Here is a 16,668-nt window from a genome sequence, read left to right as displayed (position 1 = left end):
CTCCTTGCCCGGCCGGTCGGCACCTCTGCCCCCGTCTCCGCAACGCGAGGCGCAAGAGGGTCGCCGGCCACCCGATCAGCAGTGGTCGGCACGCTGTCCGGACGGCTATGAGGCCTCCGGACCAACGATGGTGCGGCCTCCTCCTCCTCCTCGTCGTCGTCGGTAATCCGAACGAACCGACGACGCTTTGGCGCTCGGCTGCTCTCTGCTGGCAACGTCGGCGCCGGTGACGGATCCGTCGCCATTGGCCTTTTCCCCGCCACTCTATCCTCGGTGGTCGGGACGGGGCGGGCCTGGTCTTCCTCACTGCTGGTGTAATGAGTACACCGAGCAGCGTCTTCCTCCAGCGGATTTTCTCCCGTAGGATTCTCCATTCTAGGTGCCAGTGATACATACACTGTGCACCGGTCGACATCTCCGATCTGCAAAAGTAACAAAGATAAGTCAGCTGCAGACAACATACGGATGCTAAAGCGAAGTAATCAATAACATACCTTAGGTGCTGGTTGCCCCAACTTGAAGGCTTGCACCCGATCTCTGCCACGGATGAAGCCTCCGTCCGCGAAGTTGAACAGCTCGTTCAACAGCTGCTGTACCTCCGCCTTCTCCAAGATCTCAGGTCGCATCCTGGTCGGGTCCACGCTTCCGGCATACTCGTACGCCGAGTGCACCCTCTTCTGGCAGGGCATCACCCGACGGCACACGAAGTTGCCGACCACGCCTAGCCCGTCCAGACGCGACCAGTCGATCAGCTGCATCAGGTCTGCCACTTGACTGTCGTACTCTGGGCGATCGGTCCAGCTCACCCTCTTCTCGGGGATGTATCCCACGTCGCAGAATGTGGAGCTGCCCGGTTCCTCCCTGATGTAGAACCACTTCCTGTACCATTCAGTCAGGGAAGTGTTCCAGGGGCAGTGCAGATAGCGGTTCTTCATCCTGTCGTGAAGGTTGAGGTATACTCCACCTGTAACCTTAGAGCCTCCAACTGCCCCCTTCTTTCTCAAACAAAAAAGATAGCGAAAGAGATCGAAGTGCGGTTCTATGCCTACATAGGCCTCGCACAAATGGATAAAAGTTGAAATAAGAAGAATTGAGTTTGGGTGCAGATTGCAAATCCCGATCTCATAATACAAAAGAAGACCCTAAAGAAAAGGGTGAACAGGCACCCCAAAACCCCTCTTAACGAAATCCTCGAAAACGACGATCTCACCGGCGCGGGGGTCGGGGTAGCTCTCCCCCTCCGGTGCCCTCCAGCCGCCGAGCTCCGGGCTGTGCAGTAGCCCCATATCGACGAGGTCACCGAGGGACTTGGTGGTGCTGCGGGATTTCTTCCATTCTTTGGCCATCAGCTCGGCCCTCTTCTTTGAATCGCTCTTCGCCATTGGAGGCGCGGAGGTGGATTCGAGTTTGGAAGGTGTAGATGATTGAAGGAGGCAGGAGTGGAAGTCTTGAAGGCAATGGCAGGGTAAGCAGTGCAGGGGGAACTGTCGAGCTCTTATAACCCTCAACTTCACCCCTCCCACTTCCCGCATCCTCGGGAAGTGGGCTGGCCATACGGCGGACATGGTGTTTCGGTTTTCAATGATTATCGACAATTAATGCGGCGGAGTTTTCGTACAAATTGATGGTTTCTTTTTCTCAAACCGCGCAAAGGGCGGCTGTACAGTTGCCATGCGCAACTTTTCATGCATCCATATGACATCCCGTCAGGAGGTCTCGTCATGTCAACTTTTTCTGGAAAATTTTTTCAAAACAAGCAGACAAATATGGCAGAGAGTCAACAATCCGGGGACTGCACCGACCACCGAGCACTTGATGCTCGAGGGCTGGTTGACCAGTCTATTAACTCGAAACTTCAACGACTGCACCGACCATCGAGCACTTGATGCTCGGGGACTGGTCGACCAGTCTATTAACTCAGAACTTCAAAGACCGCACCGACCACCGAGCACTCGATGCTCGGGGACTGGTCGACAGATTTGTTGAGACTGCTCCGACCACCGAGCGCTTGCTGCTCGGGGACTGATCGCTTAGTTTATTGGTTTGGAAATCAGCAAGCTAAAGAGTTCGCCGACCATTGTACACCCGGGGACTGGTTGACCAGAGCGTCGAACCGCAAACTCCATGATAAATGAGCATGGGATGCTTAGGGACTGGATAATTTCGGTTTTTTAAGACCTTGCTACAAGGTTCAGACTTCGCCTTCCAGCAAGCTCGGGGACTACATCCGTACGATGCATCTAGCGATGCATCCCACATACAAAGCAGCTTTGGAGATTCTTCTTTGGACCCTGGCACCACGTGACTACGTCACCTGCTACCAGGCTCGGGGACTAAGTGGGCACACTTCACCTTGCGGTGAATTTGCTTGTCTCGTTGATGGACTGTACTTTTGAGAAAAGTAAAGTGGGCACACTTCACCAAAAAAGGAATATTTTTTTCTCGAGAGCACCATGCATTCTTTGAACAGTTGGCTTCTTTGATGATGAAGTTAATCGGACGCCTTTAGATTTGTTCAAACTGTTGTCGCAACTATTTGGGCAATTTTCATAATGATTGAAGATATTAAGTTTCATTGGTCAAAGAAGCTCAAGACGACGTGTTACTTCACAATACATGGTGCTCGGGGACTAGCTGTGGGGGTATAAACCCCTATACCCTTACGGCTAGACTTGGGCCAGGAGGCTTGGCCCATTACGAGACAAGCTCAAGGTTTGATCCGACAGCTTGGAGTTTCGCGCAAGGAAACAAGACGTGGAGATTAAACAGGATTCTAGTCGGTTAGAATAGGAATTGATATCGAACTATCTATGGCAATTGTAACCGACTAGGATTAGTTTCCAGATCTGTAACCCTGCCCTCCGGACTATATAAGGAGAGGCAAGGGACGCCCCTAGGATATCATATTCTCTCAACACAAATCAATACAACCAGATGCAGGACGTAGGTATTACGCCAACTCGGCGGCCGAACCTGGATAAAAAGCTTGTCCGTGTCTTGCGTCACCATCGAGTTCGTAGTTTGCGCACCGTCTACCGATAAACTACTACCGTGGGTATACCCCAAGGTAGACTGCCGACCAGCTTTCGTCGACACCTTCCACCTCCTTCAGATCAATTTGCGGTGAGGAAAGGGATGGTGGTTGCCGGATCTGAAGATGGATGGTGGTTGCCGGATCAATCATTGCTTATTTTCCTCAGTGAAGTTAAAACATTTTATTTTTCATTTGAGATCTAATTAACCACGTTGGGAAATATCTGGACGTACTCACCACACATACTCCTTTCCCCGTGTTATTCTATTTTTATCTAACAATAATTTCAGTACAAGTGATGCAGTTGATTTGTTCCAACCATGTAATGGACTAGGCAATAGAATGGATCTGCATATAAGGACGAAATTTGACAGTAGTGTTTACACTTTTGGTGCAATTTGTACTGTCCCAGACCAACAACTTCTGATTATGATAAAACTGAAAATTATTTTTTCTTGCAGCACCCATTGTTGACAATGTTCTTACATAAGAAAACCTGATGAAGACCTGTTAGTTTCCGAACAGACTTACACTAGTATACTTTTCTTACTGTATTTTCACAGGAATATAACTTCCGTGTTATGTTGTTGCTTCTTTGCATGACCTATATCATTTATTTACCTCAAGCATTATCCTTTTTTAGGCAGAAGCACGTATGAAGTGTGCTATGCAGAATCAGTTACTTACCTCGAGCAGTATCAGTGGATGAAGCTTGTTATGTAGTATCAGTTACTTACATTGAGCAGTATAAGTAGTTTTTTGTTATGCATAAGGAACAATCCATGGCTGGACTAAGGATCAATTTGAGGATTCAACTCTTTTTTTTGACATGAACTTTTCGCTGAAGTACAAGATGTTAAGTCAATTTTTTTATTGATAATTTACTCTACAGGACTAAAATAAGATTCGCTTGTATAAACAATCTGGCAATAACTGAGTACTCCTAAATATAATGGCTTGCAGATATGTGGTTTACCAGTTATCCATTTATATATGCACTGTCATGCTCATCGGAATGTCCTCAAGGTACTGAAATTTAATTTTCTTGTACACAACTAGGATACTTTCTAGAAATGAGACTATACAGTAATGTTGGTCGCAGTGGTTTCTCTTTTTCAAATAATTAAATTAAGTGACACAAGACTATACAGTTATGTGCAGATCACATGTGTTTGCTATAGTATTTTCTTCCCTAGTATGAACGTGACTTCATATGGATGTTTGTTCAATAAAACAATTTTTGTCTCTGTCTGCTAGCGAATTTTGCTTCTTTAAGTACTGTAGTAATGTTACTATTCAGCTATGGAGATGTTCTAACCGTCACATATTCTAAAACTCTAGTAGTTACAAGAATGTGCTCTATTTTTCATGCAGGGTGACCGATCAAATAAAAATTTGTCACATAAAAGGTCAAGTTTTTATTTAACATTTTCAAATCTGGGACAGTGCAGATGGGAGGATGGACAATATAAAAAAATTAATTGATTTCTTTCTTAATCAGATTGCATCTTTATCAGTTACCTGGCACCTAGACTTTATCTAGTCACATCACTTTGGACTAATATGATGAGGTAGGACCTATTTGATTTTTTATATGGGCACCATAAAATTCATTCTATATTTGTGTTATTGCAGTCACTAGATTTCAGCTTTCATCTTAAATTTCATGGCATTCAAATTTTGTATTGTCTTTTTGTAACCTATTATAATTTTACTTCTAAGTTTATAACCTATTATGATTTTACTTCTAAGTGTCATTAAAATAATCCAACATTTATTTGTAGGTCAGAAGATAAAGGGATGGTCATATTAGTGGAATGCTAGAATAAACTGAAGGAAGGAGAAAGGAGGGCTGCTGGCATTCTAAGAGGGATCACTTTATGTTTTATTTATATTTGATTTGACTCCTACAGAAACTTGTTCTCTAAGCAGAAACTGTGTCATGAATTATGTTGATTGTACTCATTGTAAAGAAACAAATTCTTTATACTATATGGCTGAGTGTGCTTATTTTCTGTGTCAGATGGCCTTGCGTTTTTCATTAATTGTACGTGCATTATCCTTGTGTGTGTCTCGAAAATTAAATATTTCTGATATTTATGATATTAATGATTGAATGGTTTATTTCTTGCAACACATATAAGTGTTGCAACAAACTAAATCTAGATGTTGCACCAAACCATACACGTAGGTCTCCATGGCTTTTACAAACACATATAGGCGTTGCTATAACCTGTCCTTATTCGTTGCAACTTTGCAACGATTATTATTGTGTGTTACCAACAGATAAAGAAGTGTTGCAATAGACCCTTGCAACGCCACTTTAGGCAACACATATTAGATGCGTTGGTATAGACTCTGCCAACGCATATATGGACTTTGAGCAACGCATATTTGCGTTGTAAAAGGGGGTGTCATATTGTAGTGCAGGAACAGTAGCAGGTATTTGATTTAACTGAGATTCAATCATTTTATTAAAGCTAATTTGATTCTTGATGGCAGTAGAGAAATTATTCATTCTATTACTTATATTTTCTAACATTTTATCGTTAGATGCCAATTTCATAGATAGGTTATCCATTAACTTTCCTTGATTAGACACTACCTCTCTCAAAGGTGGAAAATTATTATTATTATTGTAAGAATTATTACCTTGATAATTACCTGAGTAGTTAGGCCTGTGTTGATTCCAACCTTGATTTTGCTGAGGACGGTTGTAGTAGTAGTTGTTGTTGATGTAGTTCATGTCCTCAAGCATCTCAGGGTAGTGATTGCCTGAGTGTCCAGTATCTCTACACTCCTCACACATCATGTGAGAGTCGTAGACGTGCATGACTTCTTTGTTATCTCTAGCTCTATGTTTGAGTTTCTTCATGAGCAGGTCTAGCTTGGCAGACAACATGTCTACCTCCTTGAGCTGGTGCATACCTCCACCTCTCTTGCTTGTTTGGGTCCTTTCTTCATTCCAACCTTGGTTGGACGTCATCTTCTCCACAAGAGCTGTGGCTTGTGGTATGGTGAGTGACAGGAATGCTCCTCTAGCTGCAGCATCCATGGTCTCACGGGCACTATTGCCGAGTCCATGATAAAACGTCTGCATCAGCAGCCAGCTCTCCATTCCATGATGGGGACATTCTAGGATGTAGTCTTGAAAGCGTTCCCATGCTTCTGGAACGGATTCATCATGTTGTTGCTAAAAACTTGTAATTTTCCAATGGAGAGCATTGGTCTTGCCCATGGGAAAGAACTTAGGCAGAAAGTTCGTGGAGCAGAGAGCCCACGTAGTATTCTTCTCCTTTATAGCATAGAACCACTGCTTCGCTCTCCCCAACAGTGAGAATGGGAAGAGGCGAAGTAGTATAGCATCTCTAAGGACTTTTGACATGGTGAATGTGCTGCAAATCTCCAGGAAGTGTTGGATATGAGCACTAGCGTCTTCGTGCGCCCTCCCATAGAACTAGTTGGCTTGCACCATGTTGATGAGCCTAGGCTTGAGCTCAAAGTTGCGGTCGAGTGCGGATGTTGTCCGTAGTGGGAGCTGAGAACTCGTGGATCGAACTCGATCGACAAGTTCCGGATGAAACTTCAGCGGTCTTCTAGTTTGGACGAAGCTTTGCGCTGAAGTGTTGACGATCTGAGCTTGGCTTTGGTTTTTCTGAATAACGCTTCAAGGTCGTCAACAAAATTTCTTAGAAGATGTCTTCTATTCATACATTACCCTGCAGAAAATAATCAAAATAGAAAAATACAGGGGTAAAGCTGTATGAGAGAATTGATAATCTCAATCATATTAGTGATGCGAATGATGACTCAAAATTCCGTATTCATTCCCTATTAGTAATCAACCTTCCCTGGCAACGGCGCCAAAAATGCTTGTTGGGCATTCTTAACGTCATTGCCAAAAGTAGACTTAGTTTTCTAATTCTGATAACGGCGCCAAAAATGCCAAACCTATCCCTCATGCCACTTAAGCCAAGTTGTCTTCCCCAGCATGACATAAGAGACACGGTATTGAAATATGCAATTGCTCTTCTGAATGAATAATAAATGAGATCTGCAAGCGCACAGATTAATACCGATGTAGCATTTTAACCGGGAAGTATTCGAGGTATCGTTATTTATATTTTTACCACTGGGAAGGGATTTCTAATCATCAATGTTGATTATGGAATGAAATATGGAATTGAGTATCTATCATTGCATGTGTAATAGAGAGTATTTATCTATCTCTTTCATACAGGGTTAAATGTCACATAAAATATAGATAAAGTATGAATGGTGACATAGATAATTAATCTGATCAGCATAACTGGCCACATATAATAATGATAAACACATCAACAGATATTCTAGCAAGTCATTAGCATGGAATTAGGATGAACTACAAGAATATTTCCTAAGTTATTCTTAACTATAAAGTCTAGCATATCATAGTTAGTGCAATTATACTTGGCAATCATTGCGAGACAGGACTACGCCCATGCATACTGATATTATCAAGGAAAATGAGAAACATAGCAATCACTCCCCTGTAATAATGTTGCTCTGCCTGCCCTATACACGGGAGGGGGACTATATAAGAATCAATGGAGCTGTCACCACCACAAACTACCCCACGATCTGGCATATAGGGTACAATCACAGATAAATACGGTATAGGCACCACGCCTACACAATGCTTATCATTTACCCACTATACACATGGATAAACGCTATACGATCCTAAACATGTATATAATTCCAATCTAACTAAACCAAGCATATAACTATGATAAACTAAGAATGATATAATTGCAAATATAAACAAGTAGAGCAAAGTCATAATCAATATATTGAAGTAGAACAAAGTCATATTCATAATATTGAAGAACAATGATGAACAAATGAAGAACAGTAGAGGAATTACCAAGAATCCTCTTGACAGATCCGGAAACCAATCAAAGATTGACTCCTTCTAGTTCTAATCCTATGTAGCTATGCAAAACTAGAAATCTAGTTGATGTGGTGGCTCTAGGGCTTGATCAGAGACTTCTTCTCCCAAGATGAATGAATGAATTAGGGTTTCAGAGGTGCCTCCTCCAGGGGCCAGGGGGCCTGCTTATATAGTCCCTCCAAATGAATATGGGCCGTCGGATCAAACCGACCGTAATCGCACGGTTTTCCTTAATCCTCTAGGTCGGTGGAGCATTATCTGCGAGACGGAGCCTGATTGGACCAGGCAGCAGGGCAGGCGCCCGAGGGGGGAGGGCCGGTGCCCTGTCCCCGGGCCGGCTCGGCCTCCCGCTCGTTCCCGTGGCTTCTGGACTCTTCTAGATTAGGGAAAATTGCACGGCACATAATTATCTCTATGTAAACCCAACGCGTGGGCCTTTCCTCCATATTTCCTAATAACCCCCTGCAGAAATAGACAAACACCAAAACTCGTTGAATTCTGTCAGATAAAACCCTAAGTCTCGGTGTCGGTTGCATTTGGGTCCTTTTCTCTATTTATTTGTAGATTATATTTGATACTTAAGGACTGTCAACAGCAACTTTTGACGTTAGGACCTTAGTTTTACCCTTGGCATCGAACATGTTTGTGGGAAAAGGGTGATGATCAATCTTCATCGGCTTCTGAGCTTTGAAGCTGTCAAACTTGATCCTCCTAGATTCTATAGTCGATTGCAACTGCTGCCTAAACACTTTGCATTCATTTGTACTGTGTGAAGTTGCATTATGCTACTTGATCTTCTTCAACTCTTCTGCCTATGGAATCACATGATTTGGTGACAGCTTAATTTGCCCCTCTTGAAGCAAGAAGTCAAATATCTTATCGGCTTTAGTGACGTCAAAAGGAAACTTTTCTGGCTCTTTTTGACCAAAAGGACAAGACATTGGCTTCTTGTTTTTTACCCATTCTGCTAAGCCAATGACTGGCTCTTCATCAGAATCAGAACTTTCTGCCTCATCGACAAATGACACTTTTTTGTTCCAATTCTTTTTATGTTCAAAAGTCCTAACATCTTATTCAGAAATTCTCTACACCAGATGACTCAAACTCTCAAATTTTTGAGAAGCAAACTTATCTTTGAGGTGCGGCAATAACCCTTTAAAAGCTAAATCTGCTAGCTACCGATCATCCAAAACCAAGCTATAACACTTGTTCTTTATGTCCCGCAACCTCAGTACAAAATTTTCTGCTAATTCATCATTGCGCTGACGCAGCCTTACCAAATCGGTAAGTTTCTTCTCATGAACTATAGAGAAGAAATATTTATGGAATTATTTCTCCAGATCGGCCCATGTAATGAGAGAGTTTGGAGGTAACAAAATAAACCAAGTAAAGGCCAATCCAGATAAAGATGATGAAAACAACCAAACTCTTAACTCATCCCTGCTAGCAGCTTCTCCACACTGAATGATGAAGCGGTTGACATGCTCCATCGTTGACATGTCATCTTGTCTAGAGAACTTAGTAAAATCTGGCACTTTGTACCGATTTGGAAGAGGGATTAGATCATATGCAGGAGGATATGGTGTTCGATAAGAGTAAGTATTGACTTTAGGTTTTAACCCAAATTGATCTCTCATAACCTCTACTATCTTATCGGCCCAATAAGCATCAACATCATGCCGATGTGCTGGTTGAACCTCTGGCATCTGTTGATATGCTTCCACATGTCTTTGGGGTACACGATCTCCAGCAAACATCATATTGGCCATTGCTTGTGGGCCCCCAATCTGCTGAGTCAGATTCATCGGCTGAACTGCTAGTGCCTGATTCTGAATGCTAGCCTGCATATGACCCTATTGAACCCCTGCAACCTGATGATTCTGTTGTGTTGTATGTGGGAAGACCAACTGTCCTGTCCAACCATTATTGGCGTTCATCGGCACAAGACTTGCCGATGGCTGGTAATTAGTTGTCATTGTTGGATTGATATAACCTGCCTGAGACATAAACCTCTGTTGTGTCGGCAATGGATTTGCCGATGACCTTGTATTAGGTACCTGGAATGTTGGCATCTGAAAATTCCCAGCAATTGGTCTCACAGTAGTTGTCATGGAATACTGAGGCACTTGAGTCATCGACGAGACTGGAGGTGTCGATGGCATAGGAGCTTTCCCCACTATGTCAGACATCTGATACGATCTAGAATTATTTGCAGAAAATTCTAGAGGCATACCATATCCCCACCAATTGGGAGGAACCTGACAGTTCTAAAATACAGATCCTGACATAGCCGATGCCGATAGATCTGTGTTGAGCTGGACCCGTCCCCCTATTGGTACCCCTTATCTTATAATTATAAACATCATTTTAATAAATAAAATAAATAGATGGTAGGGCTTTGAACTAACCTTTCCACAAGTTTTGTTGCAAATATCAATTTCAGGTATGACACGTGGAAAGGCGCAAAAGACATGAGAAAGCGCACTTCAAGAAAGCGTATTCAGAAAAGGTGCAAATCAAAGATAAATGGAAAAGCCCACCAAAACACCGAACTGGATCCATCCGTAACCACGGGAAGGATCAGGGCCCAGATACGAACCGACCATGTGAAGGCGGTGACCAGTGGAGCCCACTAGTGGTGCGGCCGCAACCTTGTGCGGGCGCACCCCCCGTGGCGGCAACTCGGTCCCACCTTTTTCAGGCGGTTGCATGGCGGCATGCATAGGATGGTTTCACCTCCTACCAAATTTAGATCGCCATGAACCGTCCTTGTTGGGCTATAAATAGATGGCTCCACACCATTCAACACACACACCATCATTTGGAGCAATACACCTCACATTTCTACACTTGCTCTTTAGTTCAGATTCAGTAGTAGAGCAAGGCAAAGCTAGCAAGGAGAGCTTGTCTCCTTGGAGGATCTTAGAGCTTCTTGGTATGAATACAATTCAATTCTCCTCCATGAGCAAGTTCTTATCTTATTTATATGATTATGCAATTGAATTAGAGTATAGTTGTGTTCATATCTTGTTCATAGTATATGAACTAGTTCTTAGTTCTTGTGCTATGTTCTTGATGTGTTCATCCTTGTTCTTCATCGTTCATCAAATTAGTATGAATAGACAAAGGATTAAGATTGGGGTAACAGTTCATTGGGCTGTGATGGCCACTCTTAGCCGAGCCTATCAATCCGAAGGGTTGGGGTCCCGGGAGGCTAGGAGGTGTTTCCAATTACACGGGCGAGGTGCTCAGGTATACGGAGATCAGCGGATGCGCTGGTATCTTTTGGGTAGAGGGTTAGGTGGTAGGGTAGTGATAGCCCTGTCATCCCTGGTATTCCCCCACGATTAGGTATTCCGGTAGGAGTTCTGTAAAGTCCCTATCGGCTGGATGTCCACCTGCGGGGATCTCCCTAGAGCCTCAAACTTAGTTCTAACTCAAGTTATATTGATTAGATGTTCTACTAACAATTCTTTGCATAGTTATATAAGATCAATGCGGCTCAAGTAGTTGTTCTTTATTTCTTTTATTTCCTTATTTTCTCTTTATTCCTTGAGGTTGCCCCGATGAGTGTGTCCACTATCCATATTTTAAGAGCCTGCCGTGACCCCTGATTAGACTATGTCTACCTATGCTTCTCAATAAGTGATCATGCTACAAACCAAGCTAGATGCATTTGTTACGCCCTCCTACGGAATTAAATACGATAACCCTTGAATACTCATGGGTTGAAATGCTAAAATGATAGTTCTGTTCGCTTGCAGTTTTATTCTTTATATTCATGAACTACTGATTGGCGTACCTAAGTACTGTTACTTAAGATTGTAAACTCTATGCATTTATCTGGCGCCATGCTATAGCTTTGCATATCGTAAGTAAGGATGGTTAGGATGGCCAATCCGGCATTCCTAATTATTGTTACCAGACTGCACTGCTAAGGCCGGCGCCGTTAAAGGCCTTGGGTTATCTCTCTGACATAACGATAGTTATGGTATGCCAACACCCGACATTTCTGGTGCCATTGCTAATGATGGATTTATAGTCTTTAGTAGTGATGCTAAGAAATGCCAACAAGCATTTTTGGCGCTGTTGCCGGGGAGGGCAAAGAACAATGCAAACATCTAGCTTTTGCATTTAGCATTGATTACAAAATAAGCATTGGTAGCCATAGTTTAAGCAGGCGAATCTTTGTTGTTTTCTTCCTCTTTTTATTGGAATGAAAACAGGATAGTGTATGAGCGGTTTCAACTTGCCGACAAACTTCAACAGCAATCCGGAGGCACTCCTAAGGAAGAAAAGGACTCATGCCGTTTCTTCCTTTGCCATGCCACCGACAGTCGAACCAATCACCCCCACACCATCCGTTTCAACCACCATGGCCAGGTCACTCCACGACTATTCCACCCCCGCTGTTGCCAACGTGCCCGTTGGGCCCGCAGTCAACACTGGGAATGGAAACTTCGAGCTTCGCACTGGCCTGCTCACGATGGTGCAGGCAAACTAGTTCTATGGTTTGCCAAGTGAGGATGCAAACACACATCTACAGAACTTCCTTGAGTTGTGCGAAACCATCATCATCAAGGATGTCGCACCTGAAAGCGTCAAGCTCCGCTTGTTTCTCTTCTCCCTCTCGGGGAAGGCGAAGCAATGGTTCTACCACAGCAAGGAAGCTGTCAACACGTGGGACAAATGTTCCGTAGTGTTCCTCACAAAATTTTCCCCATGAGCAAAACAAATGCTCTGAGGGGAAAGATATCAAACTTCTAGCAGACTTCAGTCAAATCCATTCCTGAGGCTTAGGAAAGGCTCCAGGAGTACATCTGGGCCTGCCCCCACCACGGGATGGAAGATTGGCTCGTGCTTCAGAATTTGTACGAGGGGCTCACGCCCATGTCTAAGGGGCACGTCGATGCCGCTGCTGGAGGCGCGTTCCTCTCCCTAACCATCGAGAATGCTACAATATTAATTGAGAAGATGGTAGCCAACCAGAGTTGGGGAGAGGGACGCAAAACACAAAAAGGCATGCATACAATGAAGGAGACGGATCTGCTTGCCGCAAAAATAGACCTACTAATGAAGAGATTGGACGGACAGGCCATTGATTCTACCACCGGCACTATCCAAGCCATCGACTCACGCATGACATGTGAGGAATGTGGGAATGTTGGCCGCATGGGGATCAATTGCCCTGGAACCAAGGAGGACGCATCGTTCATCAACAACGGGTTCCGCCAACAACAGCAAGGTAATGGGTGGAACAACCAGAACTGCCCCAAGGTAATTACTCCAGTTTTAATTCCTCTCACCCTTCACTGAAAGATATTGTGCTAGGTCAAGCCAAAATAAATGAAAATCTTGTTAAAAAGCTTTCTGAAAACGATCAAATGTTTGTCAACATAAATACAAAGCTTGGTGGCCTGACCCTTTCTGTTAGAGATCAGCTAGCATTTAATAAGAAGACCGAGTTAAAAGTAGCTCAGCTTGCTTCTGCCGCTAAAGTTGTTGTTTCTTCTGATTCTGTGGAAAATGTAAATGCGGTGACCACGAGAGGGGGTAAGACCACTCGTGATCCCCTTTATCCTAACCATAAGATAGGAAGGGCGCCACGGCAACAGGAGGAAACACATGCAGAAGGGCTGGCTCAACCATCAGAAGAATCCATGGAAGATGAGCCGACCCCAAACAACTATGGGGTCACCACGATGCTACCCTTTCCCATAAGAGAAAGGAGGAAGTAGAAGGACGGAGATCAATAGTTCCTCCACTTCGTGGAAATGGTCGAAAAGATGCACGTTAGTGTACCGTTGATGGATGTCTTGCATATTCCATCCAACTCCAAGTTCATCAAGGACATCATCAACAAGAAGCGACCATTGCCATCCACTGAAGTTGTCAAGCTGATAGAAGAATGTAGTGCAGCTATACTCAATGAGCTACCCGAGAAGAAGCAGGATCCTGGGTGCCCCATAATCTCTTGCTCAATTGGGGCCCAGCAATTCGACCACGCCCTATGTGATTTGGGGGCGAGTGTGAGCGTCATGCCAAAATCAGTCTTTGATAGGCTCAACTTCACCAACTTAGAGCCAACCACTATGACACTCCAGTTGGCAGACTTGTCAGTCCGGTACTCGGCAGGGATTGCTCAAGACATCCCTGTCAAGATGAGAGGATACTATGTTCTAGTGGATTTTGTGGTGCTCAACATGAAGCTCACTAAAGAAACACCACTAATCCTGGTAAGACCATTCTTGAGTACGGCTAGAGCACATTTTGATGTTGGGGCTGGAGAAATCTGCTTCAACATTAATGGCCAAGAAGAGAAGTTTGGGTTCAGGCCACGCCGTCAACAAGAGTGCAACATGATACGCATCCTCTATGGGCCAAACCCCCAAGGCATCAGGCATGTTGAGATCTAGCCTCAACTTATTAAAAATACAAAAATATCTAAGAAAAAGCCAGAGCCAAAAGAAAAGGCGGCTCCTAAGAAAAATGATAAGGAGCAGAAAAAGAAAATAGCTCCTAAAAAGAATGAAAAGAGGGACGAAGTCCCCAAGCCATCACAACCGAAGCAGGTGTGGAAACCAAAGCAGAAGGTTGAACAAACTTCCACACCTCCGAAGGTGATACTGCTGAAGTGGAGGCCCAAGCAGGTGCAACCATCTACTCCTCCCAAGACGGATGTGCCATCATCAAGTAAGAAGTAATGTGAGAAGAGTCTCGCTCAACGGACTATAAAGATGAGCCCTTGCCGAAGGTAAATCGGTAAGTTATCCCTAGGTAAGTTTTTACTTATAAAAAAATATAAATATATTTTTTATTTTTACTTATTTATTTATTTTGAATAGATTATTTCTATTTATGTTTTGAATAAATGGTGAATTTGTTGTATTTATGAGTAGTCCATATTGCCCCTATGATCTTTTCTTCATTTTTTAATCTTTGTGATCATGGGTATCAATCACCCATAAATGCATGATAGTGTGATAGCTTTTAGAAAGTTTTCAAAATTCAAAACTCTATCCCACACACTATCAATCTGATTCCACTGCACATCACGATTGATTGTAACCAGGATCGCGAAATACTCAGAGAGGGAAAGAAATACCCGAAAGACTGAGGCCGACTGGTGGACCCAGTGGTGTGGCCGCACCCTAGTGCGGGAGCAACCCCAGTCCGCCAATCGGCCCCAATCTTTTTCCCTTCCTCTTCTGCACTTATTAGCATCACATCCATGGTTATGATCAAGTCGTTTCCTGATCAAAGACTGTGTTAGCACCTATAAAATCCTCCATAGGCCTCTTCTCTTCTCACACCAACCATTTCTCATCTCCCTCTTGTAAAGATTGCTAAGCTCTCCCATTCTTTAGTAGTGACCATGTCTAGCTATGCTCTCTCGTTGATCAGTGCTCCCAAGACTATAGCCAATCTAGACATAACACCTTACCAAGAGAGTTCTAGCAAGGAGGTCCATGTTGAGAAGAGAAAGCCGTTAGCGTTGTTACCAGCAAACCAGAAAGCGCCCACCAATAGCACCGCCAACATACCCGCTACTGCCCGTTCATCCACTAGCAACATAGGACTTAAGGGAAAAGCCCCTAGTGGTGATAGGCAAGGCAATCATGCTGGTAGCAAGATGGGTGGCAAGGCCAATAAGACGGAATCATCCAGTACTCTCCCTAGGATCAGGAGGCACTTGCCACAGCCGTCAATCAAGCGTTGTGCAGGACAGTACGAGAGCAGCGATGAAGAAGATGGTCCCAATATCATAGCCAAGCTTTTAGCTAAGCATGCTAGCCTACGTGCTGAGTTACAGGTTTTAGAAGATGACCTAGAGGAAAAGAACACTGAGATTAGGAACCTCAGTGATGATGTTAATAGGTTTCGCTTCAAGTTTAATACTAAACTTAGAAAGGTCGCTGAAGCCTTAGGTGTTGGTCGCCTTGTTCAAGACCTTTAGACCAAACCTCCTACACGAATCTTTGTTTAGGCACATTTTTCCTTTTCACAATATTTATGTTTCAAATATTTTTTCCCTTGCAATGTAATGTGCCTATTCAAAGTTATCAATAAACAAAAAAGTTTGTTTATCTTGTGCACTTGTTTTCTATATATATTGTGACTAACCTGGAAAGAAAACAAGTGTGGGGGGAGGACTATTCAATCAAAAATCTTAGTTTGTGCAAACCCTCTTCCCCCAAAAAGATTTTGAAATGAAATGTTTAAAATGATGTTACCTTCGTACTCCATCGAACATGTCTCCTATGTTTAAATATGTTTTTGCATACATTTATTCTTAGCTAATATCGCTAGAGATTTATGAACACTTGTTATAGGGACCCCATTTTATCTAAGTAATTGACGTATGTGATATAGTAGGATGACATGATGCTTGCTGGTTCTTGCAAAGTACTTGGGTTTTCTTTTATAAAAGCCAAAGTTCAATAGCAAGTTTCTTGAATGATCAAGCTTTATTCCTACCATGGCCAAATATTTGTTCATGATTAAACCTTCTACATATGCTGCTTGCTCTGTGTTGAGTTTGGTCAAATTTTTGGACCGCTGTCGAGTGATGTTTCATGCCTCTGAGATCAAAATTCACTTGCACCCACCATATAAAAGCCGACTCTCACACTGAGAAGTCGCGCACAACATGCTTTCTCCATCCACCCAAAATTTCGCCAACTCTTACACTGAGGGTTGC

At 43.4% G+C, this 16,668-nt stretch overlaps 1 protein-coding gene across 1 annotated transcript; it reads left to right on the top strand.

Moving 5' to 3' along the window:
• Nucleotides 13,742-14,383, top strand: LOC110435926. Its single transcript, XM_021462035.1, has one exon. It carries the CDS (start codon nt 13,742-13,744, stop codon nt 14,381-14,383), a length of 642 nt encoding a protein of 213 aa, XP_021317710.1.

Source organism: Sorghum bicolor, chromosome 5 (assembly GCF_000003195.3).
Source record: "Sorghum bicolor cultivar BTx623 chromosome 5, Sorghum_bicolor_NCBIv3, whole genome shotgun sequence".
Lineage (NCBI taxonomy): Eukaryota > Viridiplantae > Streptophyta > Magnoliopsida > Poales > Poaceae > Sorghum > Sorghum bicolor.
This window is presented reverse-complemented; position numbering and strand designations above follow the sequence as displayed.